This window comes from Tursiops truncatus, chromosome 13 (assembly GCF_011762595.2).
Source record: "Tursiops truncatus isolate mTurTru1 chromosome 13, mTurTru1.mat.Y, whole genome shotgun sequence".
Taxonomy (NCBI): domain Eukaryota; kingdom Metazoa; phylum Chordata; class Mammalia; order Artiodactyla; family Delphinidae; genus Tursiops; species Tursiops truncatus.
The window spans coordinates 38,205,714-38,229,353 of NC_047046.1; the positions used below are offsets into that span (position 1 = coordinate 38,205,714).

Consider the following 23,640-nt stretch of genomic DNA (forward strand, 5'->3'; position numbering starts at 1 on the left):
GAGACCTAAAATTTCAGGATCTGGAAGTCTTTTCTGGAGCTGGTTTTCTCAGAAAAAGATTCTAGTCACCTACTGTGGGAGATATATGTCTGGCAGCCAGCATTATAGGAGAAGGGCAGGAGAAAGGGGCTGATACTAAACAATGATTTTGAGGCTTTTCCCTCCACTCACACTAAGAAATATATTGTACTTTGCATCATGACCTATTCATACATATAAATGAAACAAAAGCTTCAGGAAGAATTTAGTCTTAATACATGCAGATGCCCTTAAGCTTCCTATCGTATTCTCTTTCAGTTTAAAAAAAAAAAAATTCAGGTTGTAACACATAGCTTGAAAAACACTGACTTGATCCCCCTGTTCCTTCCCTCCAGCTCTGTGACTTTTGCTGCCATCCACTTTGCAGGTGTTTTCAAATCCGAAGCCTTTCTGCTTCAAGGTCTTTGGGTTAATTTTATCTTTTCTCTCCTACCTACCTGTCAGGGAAATAATCATTAGCTTTGCAAGGTGGGGAAGAGGACTAGCCAATCTACTGCTCTGCATAAGGATTGTCAACTTCCCCCCCCCCCCATGTTTTCAGCCCCCTGCCTCATCATCTCACCCCTGGCTTCCAAGGTCCTAGGTCTTTTAGAAGTTATTCTTCCTTTACTAAACATTTGTAGGTTTCAGTCTATTTTCTGACTTAAAAAATTGTTGAAATCTTTCAACCACTGTGTTTTTTCAGCATTTGTTTTTTCCCCCTTATGGATATTTGCCATTTTTATTCCTTTTCTATCATGAATAGTACTTCAGAGGGAATTGGAGATAAGTGTGGTTAATCTGCCTTGTTTTAAGAGAAGTGCTAGACTTACTCTGTTGCTTTGAATGGTAAGACTAGGAACAATTGGTAGAAATGTCAAGATTTTTAAAATATTCATAGATGTCTGAAAATGAAAAGTTCACAGCTAGGATGACCAGGTAACAAGGATATTGTTACTGGATTAAAGTACTAGGTTATGATTGGATCAGATGACTTAAGATTCTGAAAAGTCATGAAGTTGTTACTTGATGTAATATATTTTAAGTTTTCTTGGCATGAATTAACTAACTTGGATTCTATACAGTAACAGAAACATCTGGTGCATAGTGTTTGTGTTCTGTTCCGTTAGTATTATATCTTTTTCATCTTGTGTGAGGTTCAAATCATTTGTATTTTATTTTGTGGTGAATTTGAGGCACGATACAAAGAAAAAATATTTTAAAACTTGATGAATTTCTCAGTAAATAAAGTCAAATGAAACAAATATTTAGGTATTAGTAGGCCATCAATTCTTGGTTCTGTATGATAAACTGTCGGGAAAGGGTGACTGAGGTTACATTTGAGAGAAGCTGAATTAAACTTTTCTTTACTGTAGGTGCTGTTTGTGGTGGCCAGGTAACATCAGCACAGAAGAGAATTTCCTTTACTTTGTTTCTCTCTTCCCTCAGTTGCAGGAAGAGGCCGAGGCCGAGGAAGAGGAAGAGGACGTGGCCGAGGAAGAGGAAGAGGGGGTCCTAGGCGATAATATCTCTCAAGACTACTATTTCAAAGTAGTAGGTATTATGGGATATTTTCTGTACAGGTTTTGTTGTTTATGGCAGGCAAGGAAGAGGAAGAGGACATGGCCAGGGCAGAGGAAGAGGGGGTCCTAAGCGATACTGTCTCTCAAGATTACTGTTTCAAAGTGATAGGTACTATGGGATATTTTTTGTACAGGTTTTGTTTGTTTATAACAGACGAAGAGGAAGACGTGGCAGAGGAAGACTACGTGGCTAAGTTAGAAGATGGTGCCTAAGCAAATTGTGTCTCTCAAGATTATGATTTTAAAGTGATCGATGCCCCGGGTGCTTTTTGTACAGGCTTTGTTTGTTTGTGGCAGTTTTTAATAAACATAAATGTAGGACAGAGTTGTCTATTGACTATATCATATTAAGTTTTAATAGTTCATATATATATTCATGATACAAACACAATAAGAGCTAAGCGTTACTACTAGGCAGTCTCAGAATAATTCCAATCTTAGATCAGGCTTTTAATTTTTTGAACTAAAATATTTCTTTTATGAATATTTGTAGAATATACACCTTTTTATTTCACATGCACTGACTATGCGTTTTGTTTTTTTTAACATCTTTATTGGAATATAATTGCTTTACAATGGTGTGTTAGTTTCTGCTTTATAACAAAGCGTATCAGTTATACATATACATACGTTCCAATATCTCTTCCCTCTTGCGTGTCCCTCCCTCCCACTATGCGTTTTATTGTTTTACCTTGACTCCATTCTGTGGAACCTTCCTACAGGTGAAATAAGTTCTTTTTGGTACCTCAGAAACTAAAGACCTATGGAATTAGGTCTAAAATTGATTCTCCTTTCCTGAGTTTTATCCCATGGAGACTTAGGTTCTTAGTAAAAGGTGATGATCATCTTCTAAATTAAGAAGTCATTGCTTTTGTTGTCATTGTTAATGGTTTTTTGGTTTTATTTTACTTCTTTTGGGCCACACTGCAGGGCAGGTGGGATCCTAGTTCCCTCACAAATGCAGGGGGATTAAACCCATGCCCCCTGCATTTGAATTGAGGCATCTTAACCACTGGACCACCAGGGAAGTCCCTGTTTTACTTTTTTAATAGGTTCTTAATAGAATATAGTTTTTTTGGGGGGGGGGTTAATTTTATTTTTGGCTGCATTGGGTCTTCGTTGCTGCACGCAGGCTTTCTCTAGTTGTGGCGAGTGGGGGCTACTCTTCATGTGGTGCATGGACTTATCGTTGCAGTGGCTCCTCTTGTTGCAGAGCACGGGCTCTAGGGTGCGTGGGCTTCAATAGTTGTGGCTCGCGGGCTCCAGAGCGCAGGCTCAGTAGTTGTGGCGCACGGGCTTAGTTGCTCCGCGGCATGTGGGATCTTCCTGGACCAGGGCTCAAACCTGTGCCACCTGCATTGGCAGGCGGATTCTTAACCAAATACTTTTTACAAGTAGTCCTTTAAGAACAAAAGGAAGAAGACCTACTTCTTTGCCAAAAACTGGATTCTTTCTGATCATTAATAAGGATTTTTTAAAAATTGTTTTAATTGGTTAGATTTAGAGAAAAATACTTCTCAGTATATAGTTTCTTACAAAGCTTACTATTGTTTATATACTAAGGAAGCTAACCTAACTGAGGATTGAACTAGATCTGTGTTTTCATTTAATCATGTATGGGGGTTTGTTTAATGAGAAGGGAATGTTCTGCAAAGACTGTTTTCAAAAAAGGAAGTTTAGGCCTTGTAGGGAAGTTAATGTAATTGAGATGGCAAGAGCATTTGTGTGTGGTATGTGTATATGTGTATCTCATTCTTTTCCATCCTTTGTTGGTGCTCCTATTAATTGAATGCAAGCAGAAGGCAAGGGAACACAGTGATGCATCAAGGTGGAGAGATTTGAAGGGGACAAACAGAAAAGCACAAGTAGTGAGTAAACAAATGTAAGTTGACTCCTGCCCTCCTGGAGCTTATAGGCTAAAAGGGAAACAGAGTTAGATATACATTGATACGTAATTGCAAATTGTGAATACTCTGATAAGGAATACTTTGTATTATCTTGTCTGTTTTAAAAGCTGTGGAGGCTCATGTTGATTTTAAGTCGAATGCCAATAACAAAGGATTTTTAAGCGTGCCTCGGGGTCTTAGTTCTCAGACAACGGGTGGAACCTGTGCCCTCTGCAGTGGGGGCTCAGAGTCCTAACCACTGGACCGCCAGGGGAGTCCCCTGACTGTGTCTTACTTTGTGAATTTTAACGTCTAGAAGTTTGTAGTGTGAAACCAGTCTAGTAACACTGTTTAAATGTAAGGCTAAACCCTAGTGGGTACTAGATTGAGTTTGTCAGCTTTAATAATAGGCAGTCATTTTATCAGCAAAAGTGAATTTATTTGAGAATAGCCAGAAGAATTGCAATTTGGCATATACAAACTATGACAGGCCATAGGCAAATCCAGAGAACCAGGAAGGGGAGCTTGCTTTGCGTGTGGGTGGGGACCTTGGGAGGGGCAATAATAAGCAGAGTCCTTTGCAGGAAGAGGCTTCTCATTGCTTGGGTGACTACAGTTTCTGATTGGCTGGGCTGCCCTTGGGAAAAGAGATGTTTTCTTCTTGCTGGATAGCAAAGTAGGCATCGCCTTCATGTCCAGATGTAGGGCCACGTCTCTTCCTGTTTGAAGTAATTGGGTTTGCAGTGAAGCTGGCCAGTTGGACAGCAGAACTTTCCTTATTGTCTTGTTCCCTCTGGTTTTGCAGGGGAGGCTTCACCAGGTGTGTGTTTTTATAAGAAGCAGTAGTAATGCCTTCTGTTTTTATGTTTTTTGGGTTGTTTTTGTTTTTGTTTCTGGCTGTGCCACTCAGCTTGTGGGATCTTAGTTCCCCAACCCTGGGATCGAACCCAGGCCCTCAGCAGTGAAAGCACGAAGTCCTAACCACTGGGCCGCCAGGGAATTCCCAGTCTGATATCTTTTAAAGCTTAAGATTTTATTTGTGAAATTTGTTTAAAGAAATTTATTGTGAGTTTAAACAGAAAACTGTAAGTGAAATAATAGAGAAATTGTATTTCACAACATGTTTTAATCTACTATAAGTAGGTTGGTTAAGCAAGGATGGCTTAGTATTTTGAAATGTATTATGTTCAGCAGTCAAAATACACAATCTTCTATAATAGATATCAGAATAACATTTAATAACACAACACTCATTCCTGAAAACCTAAAATGGACTTTCCTCATCATGTTAAGGAAGAATTTTCTATCTTAAACCAACAGCAGACATTTCTAGAGACATTCCAATTAAAACAACAAAAGAATATATCTGATATTGGTCTTTAATGTGAAAATTCTTGTGAATCCACAAAATAAGAGGTATACTTTTGAGAAGGAAGAGAAATTTTGCAGTATTACTGTTTTCTCTGCAGGAACATGGTAGTATTCCATTTATCTGAACCAGTTTTAAAGTTCTGTGTATTTCCTATATTTTGAGTAAGGTCAGTATATAATATGAGATTCAGTTTACAAAAGAATAATAGCAAAAGCACTAGATGTCAAATGCAGTAGATTCTTGTTATTGATGATAGTTAGGTTCTATAAAGTTGCTGTGAACCCTGAATTAGTGAATAGTGAACCATTGCTCCTAGGAGGAACACAGGTTCTCTGTGTATGAGTCTCTGGTCATGGCATTTTCATCAGCTCATCAATGCATAACCTCGTTTTATGTGTGTTTTCTGTTTAAAAACACCTTATTTAGTACCTATTGTTTCATTTGAATTCACAATCAACAGCACTGTAATGTATGCCTGAACAGAGTTTTTCTAAGACATGTATTTTTTCCAAATGCCACATCACAGCCTTCTTGCTTTATGGATACTAGATAGCACTATGCTTGGGGGCCATTTTAAACAACAAACTCACCACCCAAAAGCACAAAAGTACCAAAAAACTGTGGCACTAAATTGACCATGAAGGATGTTTGTCTACCGTATGAGACCTGAAACAAAAGGCACTGTCGCTTTATTCAGCCTCAGCCTAGAACAACCAGGTGGCACATCAGGTAACATTTTTTTGCTGCTCTAAAGCATGCATGGTCCATGCATGACCATGGAAGCACCAATAGTACTGATTTTGGAGTTACAAATAAATTTTAGCAAGGAAATGACTTCCCCAGTACAGAATGATTAATGATGATTGACCATACTTAACATATTTTGGTAAGATTATTCCGAAGTATTTTGTGTATTTTGTTACTATAGTGAGGGATATCTTATCCCACTATTTGAATTCTAACAATTTCACCTATTCTAAGATGGATTTTTAAAATATATTTTAATATCTCTGAAATTGAGATGCATCTTAAATGGTATAAATTTAGATTTGGTATCAAACTTAAATCATCAAGCTTTTTTCTTTGTTAGTAGTACATACAATAACAAGTGCATCCAAAAATTGATGTCTTAGATTTGGTGAACTACAGAAATTATGGTGATTCATATGCCTCTCAAGTAGAGCCATACTCTGCTTTGTCTTTAAATGATAATATGCATTGTGAATCTGCAAGGAGAGTAAAGATTTTCCATGTTTCCTAGAACTTTGTAATTTTCTCCTCTTTGAGTGCTTCTGGAACAGTGGCAAAAATCAGTTCTAGCTTTTTAAAAATTCCTGAGCCATAAAATAAAAAATAGTACCATATTCCAGTGTGGGAAGACTGACCAGTGTAAAGATAGAAATTCTCTCCAATTTATAGGTTTAGTGCAATTATCTTGGTGAATTTTTAAGTAACTTCTTTACTGGCAGTATGTCAACTAATATGTACCTAATGCTTATTCTGTGCCCAGTTTTTCTGATTAATTTATAGATTTAATGAAATTGCCAAAAGGATTTTTTTAATGGACAATAACTGTTCCTCCCATTTGACAAATATTTGGGTACTAACTCTGCCAGGTTCTGTGCTAATAAGCCCTTTACATGTTATTTCTTTTTTTTTAATAATTTACCTTTTAAAAAAATTTTATTTATTTTTTAATTTTTTGGCTGCATCGGGTCTTAGTTGCAGTACATGGGATTTTCATTGAGGCATGCGGGATCTTTTGTTGCGGCGCGTGGGCTCTTTGTTGCGGTGCTCGGACTTCTCTCTAGTTGTGGCATGCGGGTTTTCTCTAGTTGTGGCGCGCAGGCTCCAGGGCACGTGGGCTCTGTAGTTTGTGGCATGCAAGCTCTCTAGTTGAAGCTGTGCGAGCTCAGTAGTTGCAGTGCACAGGCTTAGCTGCCCTGTGGTATGTGGGAACCCAGGGATTGAACCCACGTCCCCTGCATTGGAAGGTGGATTCTTTACCACTGGACCACCAGGGAAGTCCCCTACATGTTATTTCTTTTAACCCTCCGAACAGCTCTGTAGCAGAAAGAAAACTTGTGCCCAGAGAGGTTATATAGCTGCCTAAAGTCCCAGTTAGTAAGCAGCAGAGCTAGAATTTAGATGCAAGTCTCTAAGAACCCTGTGTTTTTAACTGGTAAATTGGTTCCAATGTTCATCCTGAAGAAGGAATAGGCTGTAGGAGATTCATTATCTTTCTAGAAAGGAATTAGAAAGGTGTGGGAGAACTTAACCTTCCTAGATACCAAACATTGTAAAATACTGAAACCAAAGGAAATTATCTTGATACTCATGCAGTTTTCAGCCAGATTTCATTTTTGGTTTATCAAGTAATTTTGTTTTTGTTTTTGTTTTTTGCGGTACGCGGACCTCTCACTTTTGTGGCCTCTCCCGTTGCGGAGCACAGGCTCCGGACGCGCAGGCTCAGCGGCCATGGCTCACGGGCCCAGCCGCTCCGCGGCATGTGAGATCTTCCCGGACCAGGGCACGAACCCGTGTCCCCTGCATAGGCAGGCGGACTCTCAACCACTGCGCCACCAGGGAAGCCCTCAAGTAATTTTTTAATAGTGCTTATTGCTATGAAGGTAGAAGACCATTTGGAGTAGGTTAATAGGAATCTAAATTGAAAAACTTTAAGCAGGTTAAGATATGTCAGAAGTCTTAAATTTTTTTCTGTACTTTGATGCAGGATTCCATTTGAGAGTCCAAGAGAAAAACATTGACAGAATGCTCATTATATTTCTTAATTAAAAAGGAAAACAACCCTGTATGTCGAAAATTAGAGGAATGGTTAAATCACCTAAAGGATAAACCTGGAGTCACCAAACTTTTTCTGTAGAGGACCAGGTAGTAAATGTTGTAGGCTTTATGGGCCATATGGTCTCTGTCTCAACTATTCAACTCTGCTCAAAGCAGCTATAGGCAATATTTTTATAATAGTAAAAAATAAATAAGTAAATCCTAACTAAATGTCCAACAGGAAAAGAGTAAATTGTTTACGTATATAGTAAACTACATCACTGAAAATGAACTAGAGCTGCATGTGTCAACATGGATGAGCCAGACAATATTGAGCAAATAATTTAAGTAGCAGAATACATGTTATTCTATGTAAATGCTATGTAAATAAGGAAGATGTAAACTGTATTTAGGGATGCTGACGTGGCTAAAGTTTAGAGATGTGTGTAAGAATGATAAATTCAGGAGAGCAGTCACTTCTGAGGGATGGAAAGAAGGAGGGGAGTGTGATAGCAGATGGGGATGCATGAATTTTAACTGGGTGATGTTCTGTTTCTCAAGCTGGCAGATGGGTATACTTAGGTTGAACCATATGAAATTGCTGATGTTTGATTGTCTTGACCTACAAAAACATTGATTTCATATCGTTCAGGTTACTATTTCTGTGCATTTTTTAATATAAAATATTATATAATTTTTTTAACTGCTTGAAAATTTGGCTAAAGAAAAATAAATGTTATTCAGCTACACTGTCTCTGAAAATGACATTGATGATTTTGGGCACAAGAGGTGGACATTTGCTATAATTATGTTTGAGTGATAAAAGTTAAAGCTTGTTAAGAAAATTTCAGATGCCCATCCACTGTCAGCCTGTGATGTATTGGTAAATGTTTAACAATTTGTGGCATTTGCTGACTTCCTACCTTGGAAATTTAACCATTGCCATGCTGTTAAACAGCTCACAACATTTCTGAAATTTTGACAAACTGCCCTTTTACACTGGTATTACACACCCTGAACATCTCCCTACTCTCTTCAGCTCTTTTCTCTCTGTTCTGGCTTGAAGTATAACCACCTCATTGTTTATATCTGGATTGGTAAATTAGGCCTCTTTTGATATGGTCCTGACAGGATGAAGCTGCAGAATTGGAGGTAGATTTGGGAGTTTGTTGATGCAGGTCCTGGGAGTTAGAGTGATGGGAATGGAAACCAATAACTCTAAGTGGTTCACAAGATCTTTCTCACCAGCTCTCAGTTCTTGACTTCTGGACCAAATTTCCTCGAGGTCAGCTGTCCAGGGACCACCTATATTCTCATCCTCGTAATGCCTCTACAGTTTACACACCTTGCTACCTCTTGCTGCCTGTTTCAGCAACAGAGAAGCCTGTGGTCATACCTTTCACTTTAGTAAAGTTGTAAGTGTACCAAGGTCTATGTTAACATGTCTGTTGAAGCACAGAATGACAACAGAGTTTTCCTATATAGTATTTGGAAATTGTTTTGAATATGGTTTTTTTTTTGTTAAATATTGAAAGCCACATCCCTGAAGAATGTGGGGAAACTGGCTATTTGAGAATAGACACTGAGGATACATGAGAGAATGACAATAAAGACCCATAGGATGTAGACCTTTAAATAGTACTTCTTTCTAGTGAATACCTTGAGATAACTTGTAATAGATAACTGAATTAGTTGACTTGGTATAGAGAATTATATCTATGACACTGTTGGAAGATATTTTATAGTTCAAGTTAATATACTAGAATAGCTAATTCTAAGTAACTTTATTGTAACTTTCTCCAGATTTTAAACCTTATTTTTTCTGAAATTTCATTTTTAAGTCTTCGAATATGCTTGAATTTTTACTGACATTTGGATTAAAATAACCCAGCTTTATTGAGATGTAATTTACATATCATACAATTTACCCATTTAAAGTGTTCAGTTCAGTGGCTGTTAGTATATTTACAGAGTTCTGCATCCATCACCACAATCAATTTTAGGTTTCATTACTGCAAAAAAGATATCCCATCCCCCTTAGGCATCAACCTCCAGTCTGCCCCTGTTCCCCTATAACCCTAGCCAACCACTAATCTACTTTCTGTCTATAAATTTGCCTTGTCTAGATATTTCATATAAATGGAATCATAATGTGTGATCCTTTGAAACTGACTGACTTGACACAGTGTTTTCAAGGTCCATCCAAGTTGTAGCATGTGTCAGTACCTCGATCATTTTATTGCTGAATAATATCCCATGGTATGGATATACCACTTTCTATTTATCCATTTATCGGTTGATGGACATTTGGGTTATTTCCATTTTGGGCTATTGTGAGTAATACTGCTATGAACATTTCTGTACAAGTTTCGATAAACATATGTTTTTAATTCTCTTGTGTACATACCTAGGAATGGAACTACTGGATCATGTTGGTAACTATGTTTAACACTTTGAGGAACTGCTAGACTGTTTTCCAAAGTGACTATACCGTTTGGCATTCCCACCAACAACGTATAAAAGGTATAAGGGTTCCAATTTCCACATCTTTACCAACAGTTAATTATTATCCAACATTTGGATGTTGTTACTCATGTCCTGTGTTGCCATAATGATAGGAGATGCGATATCCATGTTGTGCCAAAGTAAACACTGTACATTCTGAGTTTGAATGGCAATTTTTTTTCTCCAAGAGTATTGCTACATTTAAAACTGACATATTAAAATCACTATAACCGAGACGGCATTTCCACCTGTATAAAGTGAGGCTCAGGAAAGTGAATTGTCAATTAGATTTTTTTTTTAATTTATATATTTGGTTGCGTGGGGTCTTAGTTGTGGCAGGCAGCCTCCTTAGTTGCGGCACATGGGCTCCTTAGTTGTGGCATGTGAACTCCCAGTTGCGGCATGCATGTGGGATTCAGTTCCCTGACAAGTGATAGAACCTGGGCCCCCTGCACTGGGAGTGTGGAGTCCTATCCACTGTGCCACCAGGGAAGTCCCATCAATTAGATTTTTACCTATGTTTCCCCTAGGACTACTAGTAAGAACATACCACACTAGATCAGCCTGTCCCTGGGAGAGGAGGTGAGAAGCCATCTTAATAGCTTGATGACTAGAACAGCATTCCAACAAGCTATTTGCTTCCAAAAACATAACCTCCCAATCAGCTCTTATGCTAAAATCACTGCCATGATCTCATAATAATTGCCTTTGTCTACTGGCTGCAGAGGAGAAGTAGGTCCTGGACAATGGGAATTGCCAGGCAGCTTAGACCCAGATCGTCCTGTCTTTTTTTTTTCTTTTTAATTTAATTTAATTTTTTATTTTATTTTATTTTTTTGGCCTCACCTCACCTCACAACTTGCGGGCTCTCAGTTCCCGGACGAGGTACTAAACCCAGGCCATGGCAGTGAAAGCCCGGAATCCTAACCACTAGGCCACCAGGGAACTCCCCTCCCTTCATGGTGGCAGAACTGGCCATTTGAGGACAGAGGTATCTCTGAGCCTTTCACTCTCAGGAACCTCTCCAGTTGATTTGATGCATCTGAAAAAGTCAGCATTTCCACAACAAGGAATAATTTCATTCTAGAAGCCAAAATAAAATATGGAAAGGTAAGTGACAAGAATTTCCAAGACTGGAGCGTCAGTTTTCTTTGTGTTTTGATCCATGGACAGGTTAATGTTCACTCAGCTGCTACTTTTTGCCCAGTTAAGAGCCTCTAAATCACAGACTGACCTACAGCTTATGCAGTCTGAATCTGTGTTCCATTCTGCAGTTTTAAGATTTGAGCCTGGGGCCTGGCATTTGTTTTTTTTGTTTGTTTGTTTGTTTTGCGGTATGCGGGCCTCTCACTGTTGTGGCCTCTCCGGTTGAGGAGACAGGCTCCGGACGCACAGGCTCAGCGGCCATGGCTCATGGGCCCAGCCGCTCCGTGGCATGTGGGATCTTCCCGGACCGGGTCACGAACCCGTGTCCCCTGCATCGGCAGGCGGACTCTCAACCACTGCACCACCAGGGAAACCCCTGGCATTTGTTTTTATTGGGTATTTTCCCTTAACTGTGCATATATAAAGCTTTTGAGAATTGCTTTTTGTTTCTCCTTGCTGGAAATAGTGTACATCATCTAAGGGATTTGGCTAATATGCATCTTAATGTACTGGTAAGTGAAAGGAAACCAATAAACTTTCTTGGGGAACTGTATTAGTCAGTGTTCTCTAAAGAAACAGGACCACTAAAAGATATTTACATATACAAAGAATTATTATAATGAATTGGCTCACACAATTATAAAGCCTCAGAAGACCAGAGGCAGTCAGCCCTCTGCACGCTGGAGACCCAAGAAAGTTCCAGTCTCAGCCTGAAGACCTGAGAATCAATGGTGTAAGTCCAAGTCCTGAGAACTGGGGGAGCTGATGGTGTAAGTTCCAGTCTGAGGGCAGAAGACCAGTGTCCAGATCAATCAGTCTGGCACACAGAGCAAACTGTCTTCCTCTGCTTTTTTCTGTTCAGGCCCTCAACAGATTGGATGATGCCCACCCAAACTGGGCAGGGCAATGTGCTTTACTCAGTCTACCAACTCAGATGCTAATCTCATCCAGAAACATCTTCACAGACACACCCAGACACACCCAAATGTTAAACCAAATATTTGGGCACTGTAACCCAATCAAGTTGACACGTAAAATTAACCATCACAAGAGCAGTGCTTTACATCCGTCTTAATCATCTCCTTCCCTCTTTCGTATTTACTCCTTACAACTAGTCACCTTCACCTCTAATCTAGTTTTTCTCCCACTCACTGAACTGCAGTCTTCCCTGTCAGAGTGTGTCTTCTGTGTATATTTACACTTTTTTTGGTGTGACATTGATAGTCCATGTGTATATGTTTTTGTTGGCACCCAACTTAGAAAAACCAAATATTCTGCTAAGAACATGTTGTACTTCGATAAGAAGCATGTTTATTTAAACCAAGGCTTTTTTGGACTATTACTTACTTCAGATTTATTGTGGATTATCTTTCAGTAAGAAATAATGTACTTGAGTTTCCTAATCATACTTTTATAATAGGCTTCCAACCTTTACTAAATGTTCTCATAAAATGACAGCTCTCAGGGAATATCCAGGAAAATGAAAACCTAAAAATTATCTCTCATATAGGGGTGACATGTCTCTTCCTCTCTCCATATTCCTGCCTGAGCACATAAACTAGAACAGAGTCCGTAAAATGTTGCGGGTGGAAGAGGCTTGGTCATTTTGTTTACCTCATCCCCAAGGGAGTCTGTATTTTGTTGACATTCCCCAGGGGCATCCTGTAAAAGGCAGGTATGGAGGTCCTCCACTCTGGCTTCCTCCTCTGTGTGTGTTCCACAGACTAAGAGTGCTCTGTGTATCCAGTTACTCCCATAAACTTGTACTAAAGTGTGCCTTGGGGGAAGAATCATTTTATCTTCCAACCTAAGTTATGTTCTTTAATCTAGCTTTACCACTAATAAAGCAGGTAATCTGACCCCACCTGTCTTATCAATTTCATTCAAAACCCAGAGATGAGGTTAATTGGCACTTTTGAAACCCCAAAACCTCACAATAAGGGTACAAATAGGATCCTAATGAGTTTGGTCACAAATTCCTGATGCATATTTGTGGCATACATGTATACATACATCTACCTGTCTGTCTATCCCTCCTTTATTTAAAGATGGATTGAGGTCAACCATGAGCCAGAAAATAAAACATCTGAAATATTGGAGACCGCTGTTTAAATGGGTTTGGTAAGCATACATGGTTAGTCACCAACCCAATATCTATTCTCTGCTCTTACCAAGAGAACCTAGTTTGGGGGGGGGCTAGAAATGTGTAAGCTTTTAAAAGCTTTATTTTCCCACTGTGCTTATCAGGAACCCTTTGACCTAGTTCTGATTAATGATATATAAATGGAAATCTCTTAGAGGGATTCTGGAAAAGCTACTATTTTCAGATAAAAAGGAACAGACTCATCTGACTTGGGGTCTTTTATTCTTTATCCCTCCCACCTTCTTCCCTGGAACACAGATGGGATAACTGGAGCTGTAGCCGCTGTTTTTACAATGAGGAAAAGTCCATTAGAGACCTAGACCCTGACATTTTTTCTTTTTTAATTTATTTATGTTTGGCTGCGTTGGGTCTTTGTTGCTGCACGCTGGCTTTCTCTAGTTGCAGCGGGCAGGGGATACTCTTCTTTCGGAGTATGGGCTCTAGGCGCATGGGCTTCAGTAGTTGTGGCACACAGGCTCAGTAGTTGTGGCTCACGAGCTCTAAAGTGCAGGCTCAGTAGTTGAGCACACGGGCTTAGTTGCTCCGTGGCACGTGGGATGTTTCCAGACCAGGGATTGAACCCGCGTCCCCTGCATTGGCAGGCAGATTTTTAACCACTGCGCCACCAGGCAACTCCCTACTCTGACATTCTTAAGGTGTTAAACCAATGCCAGCAACTGTCTTCCTCTGAACTTTTTCTGCAAGAAAAAAAATATCCCTTTAGAATAAACCATAGTAAGTTGCTTTTTCTATTATCTGTTGCCAAATGTCATTCCTAAGGGATAGAGTTTCTAATGGAAGAGACCACTTAGCCCCTGTGCTACAATAATACTCCTGATTTGTTCAGCTAACTTGGTAAGGACTGGAAGAATCATCAAGGTAACAATTCTACACATTATAAGAGGTTTAAAATGGGATTTGGCAAGTCTTTATACAATATATGTGACAAACAGCATATGAGTTTATAGCAGAGCAAGTTGGTTGTGACAGTGCATCCCCCCCCATTGCATTAAGGAGTGAGGCACCTGTAAAAACCAGACGTGTGTTCAGTATCTACTTGATTAATAGTTTGCAGTGAATATGCTGTACTGATTACTCAGTAGGATTTTGAAGTGGTTTGGTAGATGGTGATTGATTATATTCATCTTAGAATAAGTATGCCCTAGTGGAATTGTATGCCACTTTCATTCTGTTTGACCTTTCAAACATATGCAAAATAGAATGGTACATTGAACTCCCATATAGTTACTACCCACCTTCAACAATTGTCAACTTACTGTGAAACTTGTTTCATCTGTACTGCCACCCATCTCCCCACCCTTACCCCACACCATGACCCGCTGGATTATTTTCAAGCAGATCTGAGATATTTCATCTATAAATGTTTCAGGGCTGTTTTTAAAAATATAACCACAGTATCATTCTCATGCATAACAGTACTGTCAAATATCCAGGCAGTGTTCAAATTTCTGAAATTATAGGGAATTCTGTGGTGGTCCAGTGGTTAGGACTCCGCGCTTTCACCGCCAAGGGTGCAGGTTTGATCTCTGGTTGGGGAACTAAGGTCCCACAAGCTGTGTGGCGTGACCAAAAAAAAAAAAAGTCTTATAAATGATATTTTTGCAGTTGATTTGTTTTCTTACTCCATTTTGGTTTTTTCCTTGGAATTTGTAAAGTTTCCTGACCTCTTCCTTTTGCAAATTGCACCCCATTTGGTCTTTTAGTATGTTTCTTTGTCCCCTGAATTTCCGGGAAACTGGAAGTTTGATTGAAGTTCACCTGCTTCAAGTTTAATTTTTTGTCTGTAATTTTTCATAGGTGACATTCACATTCTTTTGCATTGCTGTGTTCTTCACAGCTTCTTAAGCAATGTAACACAGTGATTGAAAAGGGGAGTCTTAGGGAATTCCCTGGTGGTCCAGTGGTTAGGACTTGGCACTTCCACTGCCATGGCCAGGGTTCAATTCCTGGTCAGGGACCTGAGATCCCACAAGCTGCACATTATGGCCAAAACAAAAAGTAGTTACTATAAATTCCTTTCTTTAACTGGCCCTCAGAAAGCATGGCTAATAAATATTAATTTTTGGAGTATTAGTACTTAAGCTATAGTAATGGCACCTAATAATATCTTACATTTTAGCAATCTTTAATTTTCTGGTTAATAAACATTTTCGTGTATTTGATTTAAATTTGATGCTCATAACAATTCAGTGATAGCATGGCATATTCTGCACATTTTTAGATGACAAAACTAAACTTCAGAGGGGTTAAATGTCTTTTCCTAGGTCTCACAGCTCATAAGTTAAAAGGGGCAGATCTTCTATCTGGCTTCCCATTCCAATTTTGGGATTTGTTTTCAACACTATTATACTATTCAGAAACAAATAATATGCAATTCTAATAGATTGAGTCCAGTAATTAATTGATGGCCCGTTTTTCTGCATATTTGGCCATGATTGAGATCTTTTAGGAATTGTAGAATCATGTGACCCCACTCCAAAACAACCAGCTCCTGAAAATGGCTGGTGAATGTTATGGCTGTTCCACCCAGCTCTCACCATTGAGTGAGCTATTTTGGATTCTGAACAGAATTTTAACCTTTTTACTCTTGGGGTAGGCTTTGCAGGACATTTGGTCCTGTCCAAAACATCTGTAAGATATTTGGTCCATGCCAAAAGGTGCTGATATTTGGTCTTGTCCAAAACCATTGGTCATAGACGAAATCTGCTCATAGACCTTTTGAACAGGAGCAGATTTCAAGGACCTTTTGGTTTGGACCAAATGTCTTATGGATGTTTCAGACAGGACCAAATATCTGCTAACCAGAGTAAGGCTGTAAGTCACTTACTCTGAGATTTCTTTGGAGGATTTTGGGGATGGAGGCAGGAACTTTAGAACCATAATAGTTCACCTCCCAATGGTCTCTACCCCATTCCCAAACAGTGAAACATGGAAAAATTTCCCAATTAGTGACATATACAATAGGTAGGCACTGTTGTTTTTGTCTGTAGAACTGGGATTTAAATAAGCAGTTGGATTCTCTCACAAGAGCCATGCCTTAAATAGAGTTAAGGAGAAATGGACTGGAAAGTCTGTAGAAGGAAAAAAAAAACCTAAATATTAATTAAAATTGTAAATTATTTAACATCACTTCATAATGCTTTCAGCTTAAGATTTGGGGATAGGGAAGGGGCTTTCTAAAAGCTAGGCTTTTCAGCTCCTTTTGCCAGATGGCTTGTAGGTGGCTTAAAATAGATAACTGCAAAATATTCTAACATTTCAGTCAAGACCTAACTCCCTTTTGTTCAGTGGTTTGCCTTTGATTCAAGCAAATGCATAGGTTCCAAATATTCTGTTTAATTTGGGCTAAAGACATGATTTGTAACATAATAAACCTAAAAAATATATTTATGCATTTATGAATTAAAGAATGCTTTTGCTCTGCTATAACTTCCTGGTGATTGGTTTTCTCCAGTAATAGTGCTGATGCAAACCATGACTGCAGATAGCCAATGGAACAGTTAACTATTAGTACAGTAAACATAACTACAATATCAACTCATGCCTACAACTATTTTTTGTCTTTCTGCTTACATGGCTTAAAATTAAAAGTGGGAAAAAAAAGTGGGAAGGGATACGCATTAATTTTCAATTGGCATTTAAAATTTGCTCTGGTTATGTTTGTTTTGTGTCTGATATCCACCTTTTTAGGGTTTTTGTTTTTAGCAGTTGACTAAGAGGAAGGACAGATAGGGAACTAATGAGACAAGACAACGAATGAATTTCTGCCTCTAGAGAGATTTGCTAAATCCTGTGCTCAGGGTTCTCCAAAAGTATACATCCTCCCCTGTTACTCTGAGGAGCTAGAATTTCATTTATACCACCCTTCTTCTTTGTACAAAGAAACTGTAGGAAGTTGCTCAGAGGTCACTGAGACATGAGGTTGAGACTGAAACATCCCTTCTCCAAAAGTCAAGCTGGATGAACAGTTATTTAATTGCAACAGCTGGGAGAATAAAATGATTTAAATGGCGTTGTCTTTAATTTGCTTTCTCTATCTTTTCTGTAACTTATTTTATACATTCCTTTAGGAATCCTTTGCTTCCATCTGTACACATCAAAAAGTATTATCATTCCTTTAACATCTCCTTTAAAAATTACCTTCTCTGTGAAGCCCCTCTTAATCCTTACCCCTGTGATAATTATATTTTCTCCTATATCCCCAAAGCACTTTGTATATCTGCTATAATATTTATCAAAATCTACCTTGGAAAATGGTAAAGTACATGTTTCTGACTTCACCATTATTGTGGTTCTCAGCATCCATCACAGCCTAATTTTAGTATATTCTATACAAATCTGAAACTCAATAAATGTATATTAGAATGATTGCTAATATTGTATCTTCTTGAGTAGTATGAGACTGGACATAGCAATAAAAAAGTTTTAGAGGGTTGGGAGCTTTTAAAGAAATAGGAAGGGAAAGGAGGACCCTTGGATTAGCTTTATTGAAGTAGAGAAGGTTTTGGAAGAGAGAAAAATATGCTCTATTACTGGTTCTTTCCTCTCTGTCTCTCTTTACAATGAAAAAGATGCCCCCTCCCCTTCTTTCTTTGGCCAAATCCTGCATCTTTGCTCTGAATCACACTCTCTTTTTACTTCTTTGGGGACTTAAATCCATCAGTTGTCAAAATCAGACTCAATTTTCTCATCTTTTTATGCAGAGTGACTTCTGCCTATCATTTAATTACAAAGATACCATTTAATCTTTCTAGCAGTTGAATAAGAAAAATGAAAAAAATAAGTATAAAAATAACCATCTTGGGCTTCCCTGGTGGCGCAGTGGTTGAGAGTCCGCCTGCCGATGCAGGGGGCATGGGTTCGTGCCCCGGTCTGGGAAGATCCCACATGCCGCAGAGCGGCTGGGCCCATGAGCCATGGCCGCTGAGCCTGCGCGTCCGGAGCCTGTGCTCCACAACGGGAGAGGCCACAACAGTGAGAGGCCCGCGTACCGCAAAAATAAATAAATAAAAAATTTTAAAAAATAACCATCTTAAGTTACCTATTCTCATACCTTTCTCTACCTCTCAGTTTCTGATATTTCTTAATATTTCACATTTTTCTTTGATACATTTTGAGGTAATGGCAAAATGCACACATCTACATAGTTTGAATATCTTGAACTGACTTATTTAGTTTTAATATTTAGCTGTTTAAAACCTATTAAAATGTAAAACATTTGAAAAGAAAAGAAAAAAGTAGGAATACCAAGTGCTGTGAGGATGTGGAGCAACTGGAACTCTCATAAATTCCTTGTGGGGATGCACAAGGTACGGCCACTTTGGAAAATAGTTGGTCAGTTTCTTATACAGTTAAACATACACCTACCATATTACCCAGCAATCCCACTCCTAGGGATCTACTCAAAAGAAATGAAAACTTATGTTCACACAAAAATCTGTATGTGAATGTGTATAGTAGCTTTAGTCATAGTCACCAAGAATTGAAAACAGTCCAGTTTGTAAAACAAGTGTTATAAATGGATGAACAAAGTGTGGTACCTCCTTACGATGGACTACTATTCAGAAATTAAAAGGAGTGAACTACTGAATCACACAGTATAGATGAATTTTATTTAATTTATTTATTTTTATTTTTGGCTGTGTTGGGTCTTCGTTACATTCAGGCTTTTTCTAGTTGCAGCAAGTGGGGACTACTCTTCGTTGCGGTGCGTGGGCATCTCACTGCGGTGGCTTCTCTTGTTGCGGAGCATGGGCTCTAGGCACGCGGGCTCAGTAGTTGTGGCTCAAGGGCTCTAGAGCACAGGCTCAGTAGTTGTGGCACATGGGCTTAGCTGCTCCGTGGCATGTGGGATCTTCCCAGACCAGGGGTCGAACCCGTGTCGCCTGCATTGGCAGGTGGATTCTTAACCACTGCACCACCAGGGAAATCCCTAGATGAATTTTAAATGCATTTTGCTAAGAGAAAGAAGCCAGACCTATAAGACTTATATACTGCATGATTTCACTTACATAACACTCTGGAAAAGGCAAAAAACTATAGGGAGGAAAGGAGGTCGGTGGTTGCCAGTGTCTGTGGGGGTGGAGAGAATTGGTTTCTATTAATGCGTATCATAGGGGATTTAGGCGGGTGATAGAAAGTTTGTATAGGGAACTGTGCTTAGTGGATGCACAATTTATGCATTTGTTAAAACCCATAAACCTGTTCACCATAAAGAATACACTTTATGTAAGTTTTAAAAACCCACCAGGATGTGGCAAGAAGGGTGGAATACAGATACTGACAAATGAATAGTCTAAGTGTATTACAAATGAGTCACATAACTACACTGAAAGGAGTTAAGTACTCAAGTTAGTAAATTTGTTTCTCACAGGGGTGTAGGTTAGAAATTCTGAAACGACTTTACTTTTATTTGTACAATAAATAAGTAAATATATTGTAGACAATCAGCCAGGTTTCTCACTTGGAGAAAAGAAATTACAAATAAGGAAAGGGAATTCATTGTTGCTAAATTGGAGTCAGAGGTGTCAGTATGGACTCGTTTATTTATAAATATAGATAAGTATAGACATATGTGCATGCATTATACTTACATATAATTTTTTCCTACCTCTATTGAAAAGGGCTGCAAGCAGTGGGACCCCAGTAACAATGAGCATATGTATCATCCAGATCTTGGTTTTTAAATGCCATTCTTTAATAAAAGGAATCAGGACTCCTTGGAGAACTAACTCATTCCAGGGCTGAAGTAGGGAAAATAAAAGATGAGACTAGCGCGTCTGGTGGTGCCAGCACACTTTAAAAAAAAAGATATATCAAAGGGACATAGAAACCATCCAGAACTCCCAAACTGAAACAACTTGAACAATAAAATAAGGATAGTATTGATATTTAATTATAACCCAAAGAAAAAACAAATATTCATGAGTCCATACTGATGTCAATAACCAAACAAAGAAATGGGATGGGTCGGGGAGAGAAGTGACAGCACTGTCTTTCAGAATTGCAGTTATAAACAGAAGGATTGTAAGAAATAGAAAAAAAACTATCAGAACGCAGTAGTATCTTGCTACAGGCAAAATAAGATCCACCAATGAGTGGGAAGAAGTTTAAACAGAAACAGGATATTTGCATTGTCTCAAAGTAGCCCCCCTGTGCCCCACCCCAGAATATTACATAATTACAAAGGGAAAATTAGTAACTTTACTGGGTGAATCCTGGCTGGCATCACGTCAGCCAGGGGATCAAGGTTAACATCACCACACAGATCAACAGGTAATTTTTTCCCCTACCCTAAACCCAATGTGTTTTTGATAGAGAAACCTACATTAGTAATAAAATGTCATTTGATTTTGATTTGGTTTATAATAGCCAGTGTATAGGGCACTGTCAATTTGGTTTTCATAGCCAGGTATTACATTTCCATAGCACTTTATTTAATAGTTCACAAAGCATTTTCACCTACATGTTATCTCTTTATAATCCTCATAATACCTCTGTAACATTGATATTACCATCTGCATTTTTTTTAACCATCTGCATTTTATAGATGAAGAAACCAAACCCTGGACAGGATAAATGATTTCCTTCAGGTCACATGGTGAATTAGTAGCAGAGCCAAGAATCAATCTCAGATGCTCTGAATTCAAGTCCAAATTTCTTTGCCAAGAAATGATCTTTTTTTTAAAATAAATTTATTTTATTTATTTATTTTTGGCTGCACTGGGTCTTCGTTGCTGCGCGTGGGCTTTCTCTAGTGGCGAGCAGGGACTACTCTTCATTGCGGTGCATGGGCTTCTCATTGCGGTGGCTTCTCATTCCAGAGCACGGGCTCTAGGCGCACAGGCTTCGCTGTGGCTTGTGGGCTCTAGAGCGCAGGCTCAGTAGTTGTGGGGCACAGGCCCAGCTGCTCTGCAGCATGTGGGACCAAGAAATGATCTTAAAAATACTAGGAACTATGATTAATGACTATAAAGAGCTCTAGGTAAATATGGAGAATATTAGGCATTTTTACTTTATATATTGATATCTATATATCATCTATAATATCTATTCATACATTCTAGAATATATATTATGAAAACACATACTAGTTTATTCTACATCATATTTTTCAAAGGGTCCCTTTAACTCTGGTAAGAAAACCTAGATGTTTCAAAGGCCATACTGGAACACTTCCGTATGGCATTAGAAGAAAAAAAACATAATCAGTCCAGGAATTAAGCACTATGCATGCTCCATTTTGAGCCTGGAAAAATAGAGAAAAAAAATCTGAAACTGTCTGCCCATAAGTAGAGTAAAGCAGATAAATGGGATATTTAAAATTTGCAGAAACCAATTAGTAAGTTGACAGTTTAAAAGAGAATAATGCTCTTTTGGGGTTATTCAGATCTGTTAATATGCTGACAGCCTGTCTATTCATATCCAGCTGGTACTGAGTCCTTGGTAATATAATCAACAGCAAACTGGAAATACAGATGGAGTAGATATGATTATTGTACTGCTTGCAAGATTTGGGTACCAGTATCTAACTCCGGGGGAAGACAACCCTTTATAGAAGGCACAAACATACAGTTGTCCTGTAATAAGTTAATACTGAGTCATGGTGTTAAATGACAGTGAAGTCTTTATGATTTGATCCAGGTTATTATCTTTATTTAAAAGAGATATTCAGTGAGGTAAATTAGTCTTGTCAGATTCTTGCCATTTACTTTTTTCAAAGTAATTCCCACATTTAGGTGGTTGAAGGCTAGAGCCAGAAAAAGTATCTCTTAGTTTCAGAATAGGGATAAATAGCACAGGTGAATAATTCACAGCTTGAAAGTGCATATGAGAAAAGCGAAGACATCATTTTTTATCATCACAAGGCCTTGAATATATAAATATCTCTTTGCTTACAAATAAATTTTAAAAGAAAAACAAAATCAATTATATACCGCAATTTTTATTGCATTAGGTATCAATACTGACAGCAACATTATATCATAGGACAAGAAATACCAGCTTCTACATGTTGGCCTGTTTGTAGAAAAGGTTAGGACCAAAAGACTGTCTTTTAAGTGAGAACTAGAGTTAAAATGGCGTATTTCCTAAGTGTTCTTTATTACCTGACCTTGCATATTGTCCTCATTGACTCCAAATTAAGTTCTAAGAAGCTGAGTGTTTACCTTGTGGCCAGCATTTTGTTAGGTTCAGAGCAACAGTGAGACTTTTTTTTTTAATTACCATTACTTCATTTGACACTGAAGTCTGCAGGGGAAACAGATGCTGCTTTAACGGATATTCTGATTTGGAGTGAGACTGCAAAAACCCTTCCTCTCCCCACTTCTGATTTGTATGTAAGATGTACCCTTCCATCAGGGCCTAAGGTTCAAGTATTATTAAGTATTTGGTATCATTAATGAATAATAAACCTAATACGAGGCAGACACCATGCTGGCCCCAGGGGATAAGATGAAGAGCAAAGAAGATATGTTTCCTATCCTCACTGTGCTCACAGTCTGCTGGGGGAAAGCGGATAAGTAAAGAAGATATTACAACTAAGTGTGACTTCTTTCTTTTAACTTCTAATAACTTCTAGAATTCCAGTGTTTTTCGAACTACGTTGCAACCCATTAGTGGGTCTCAAAGGTGCGCATTTAATTTTTAAAAAGTAGTAAGAAAATTTGATGCACAAAAGTAGAATAATGCAATAAGTCTCATATACCCATGGCCCAGATTTAAGAATTAACGAGAATTTTTCATTTTCCCACTTTCATTTAAAAAAGAAAAATGGGGGGGCTTCCCTGGTGGCACAGTGGTTAAGAATCCGCCTGCCAGTTCAGGGGACATGAGTTCGAGCCCTGGTCCGGGAAGATCCCACATGCTGTGGAGCAACTAAGCCCGCGTGAGGCAACTACTGAAGCCCGTGCGCCTAGAGCCCGTGCTCGGCAACAAGGGAAGCCACCACAACGAAGAGTAGCCCTTGCTCACCGCCACTAGAGAAAGCCCGCATGCAGCAACCCAACGCAGCCAAAAATAAATAAATAAATTTATTTTAAAATAAATAAATAAATATAAAAAAGGAAAATGGGATAGTTGAAAATTAAACTAGAACAGACTAGAACAGGATGGGCTACAAAATATGAGAGTATATTGCACTACGAATACTGCGCAGAGTAAGAGTAAAGACTGTTCTGTAAA

At 38.6% G+C, this 23,640-nt stretch overlaps 1 protein-coding gene across 9 annotated transcripts in view; it reads left to right on the forward strand.

Annotated features, from left to right (window-relative positions):
* The window catches only part of SNRPD1 (small nuclear ribonucleoprotein D1 polypeptide), a 38,112-nt gene that overhangs the window by 12,719 nt on the left and 1,753 nt on the right, over positions 1-23,640 (forward strand). For 2 of the 9 annotated variants that reach the window (XM_073790582.1, XM_019930548.3), the window contains exons 4-5: positions 1,468-1,572; positions 1,736-1,922. In XM_073790582.1, the coding sequence (XP_073646683.1) occupies positions 1,468-1,544 (77 nt within the window). In that variant the 3' untranslated portion in view covers positions 1,545-1,572; positions 1,736-1,922. Of the gene's footprint in view, positions 1-1,467; positions 1,577-1,735; positions 1,923-3,400; positions 22,687-23,640 lie in introns of those variants that run through there. The other 7 variants (XR_012325345.1, XR_002175428.3, XM_073790580.1 and 4 more) reach the window with 7 other exon arrangements.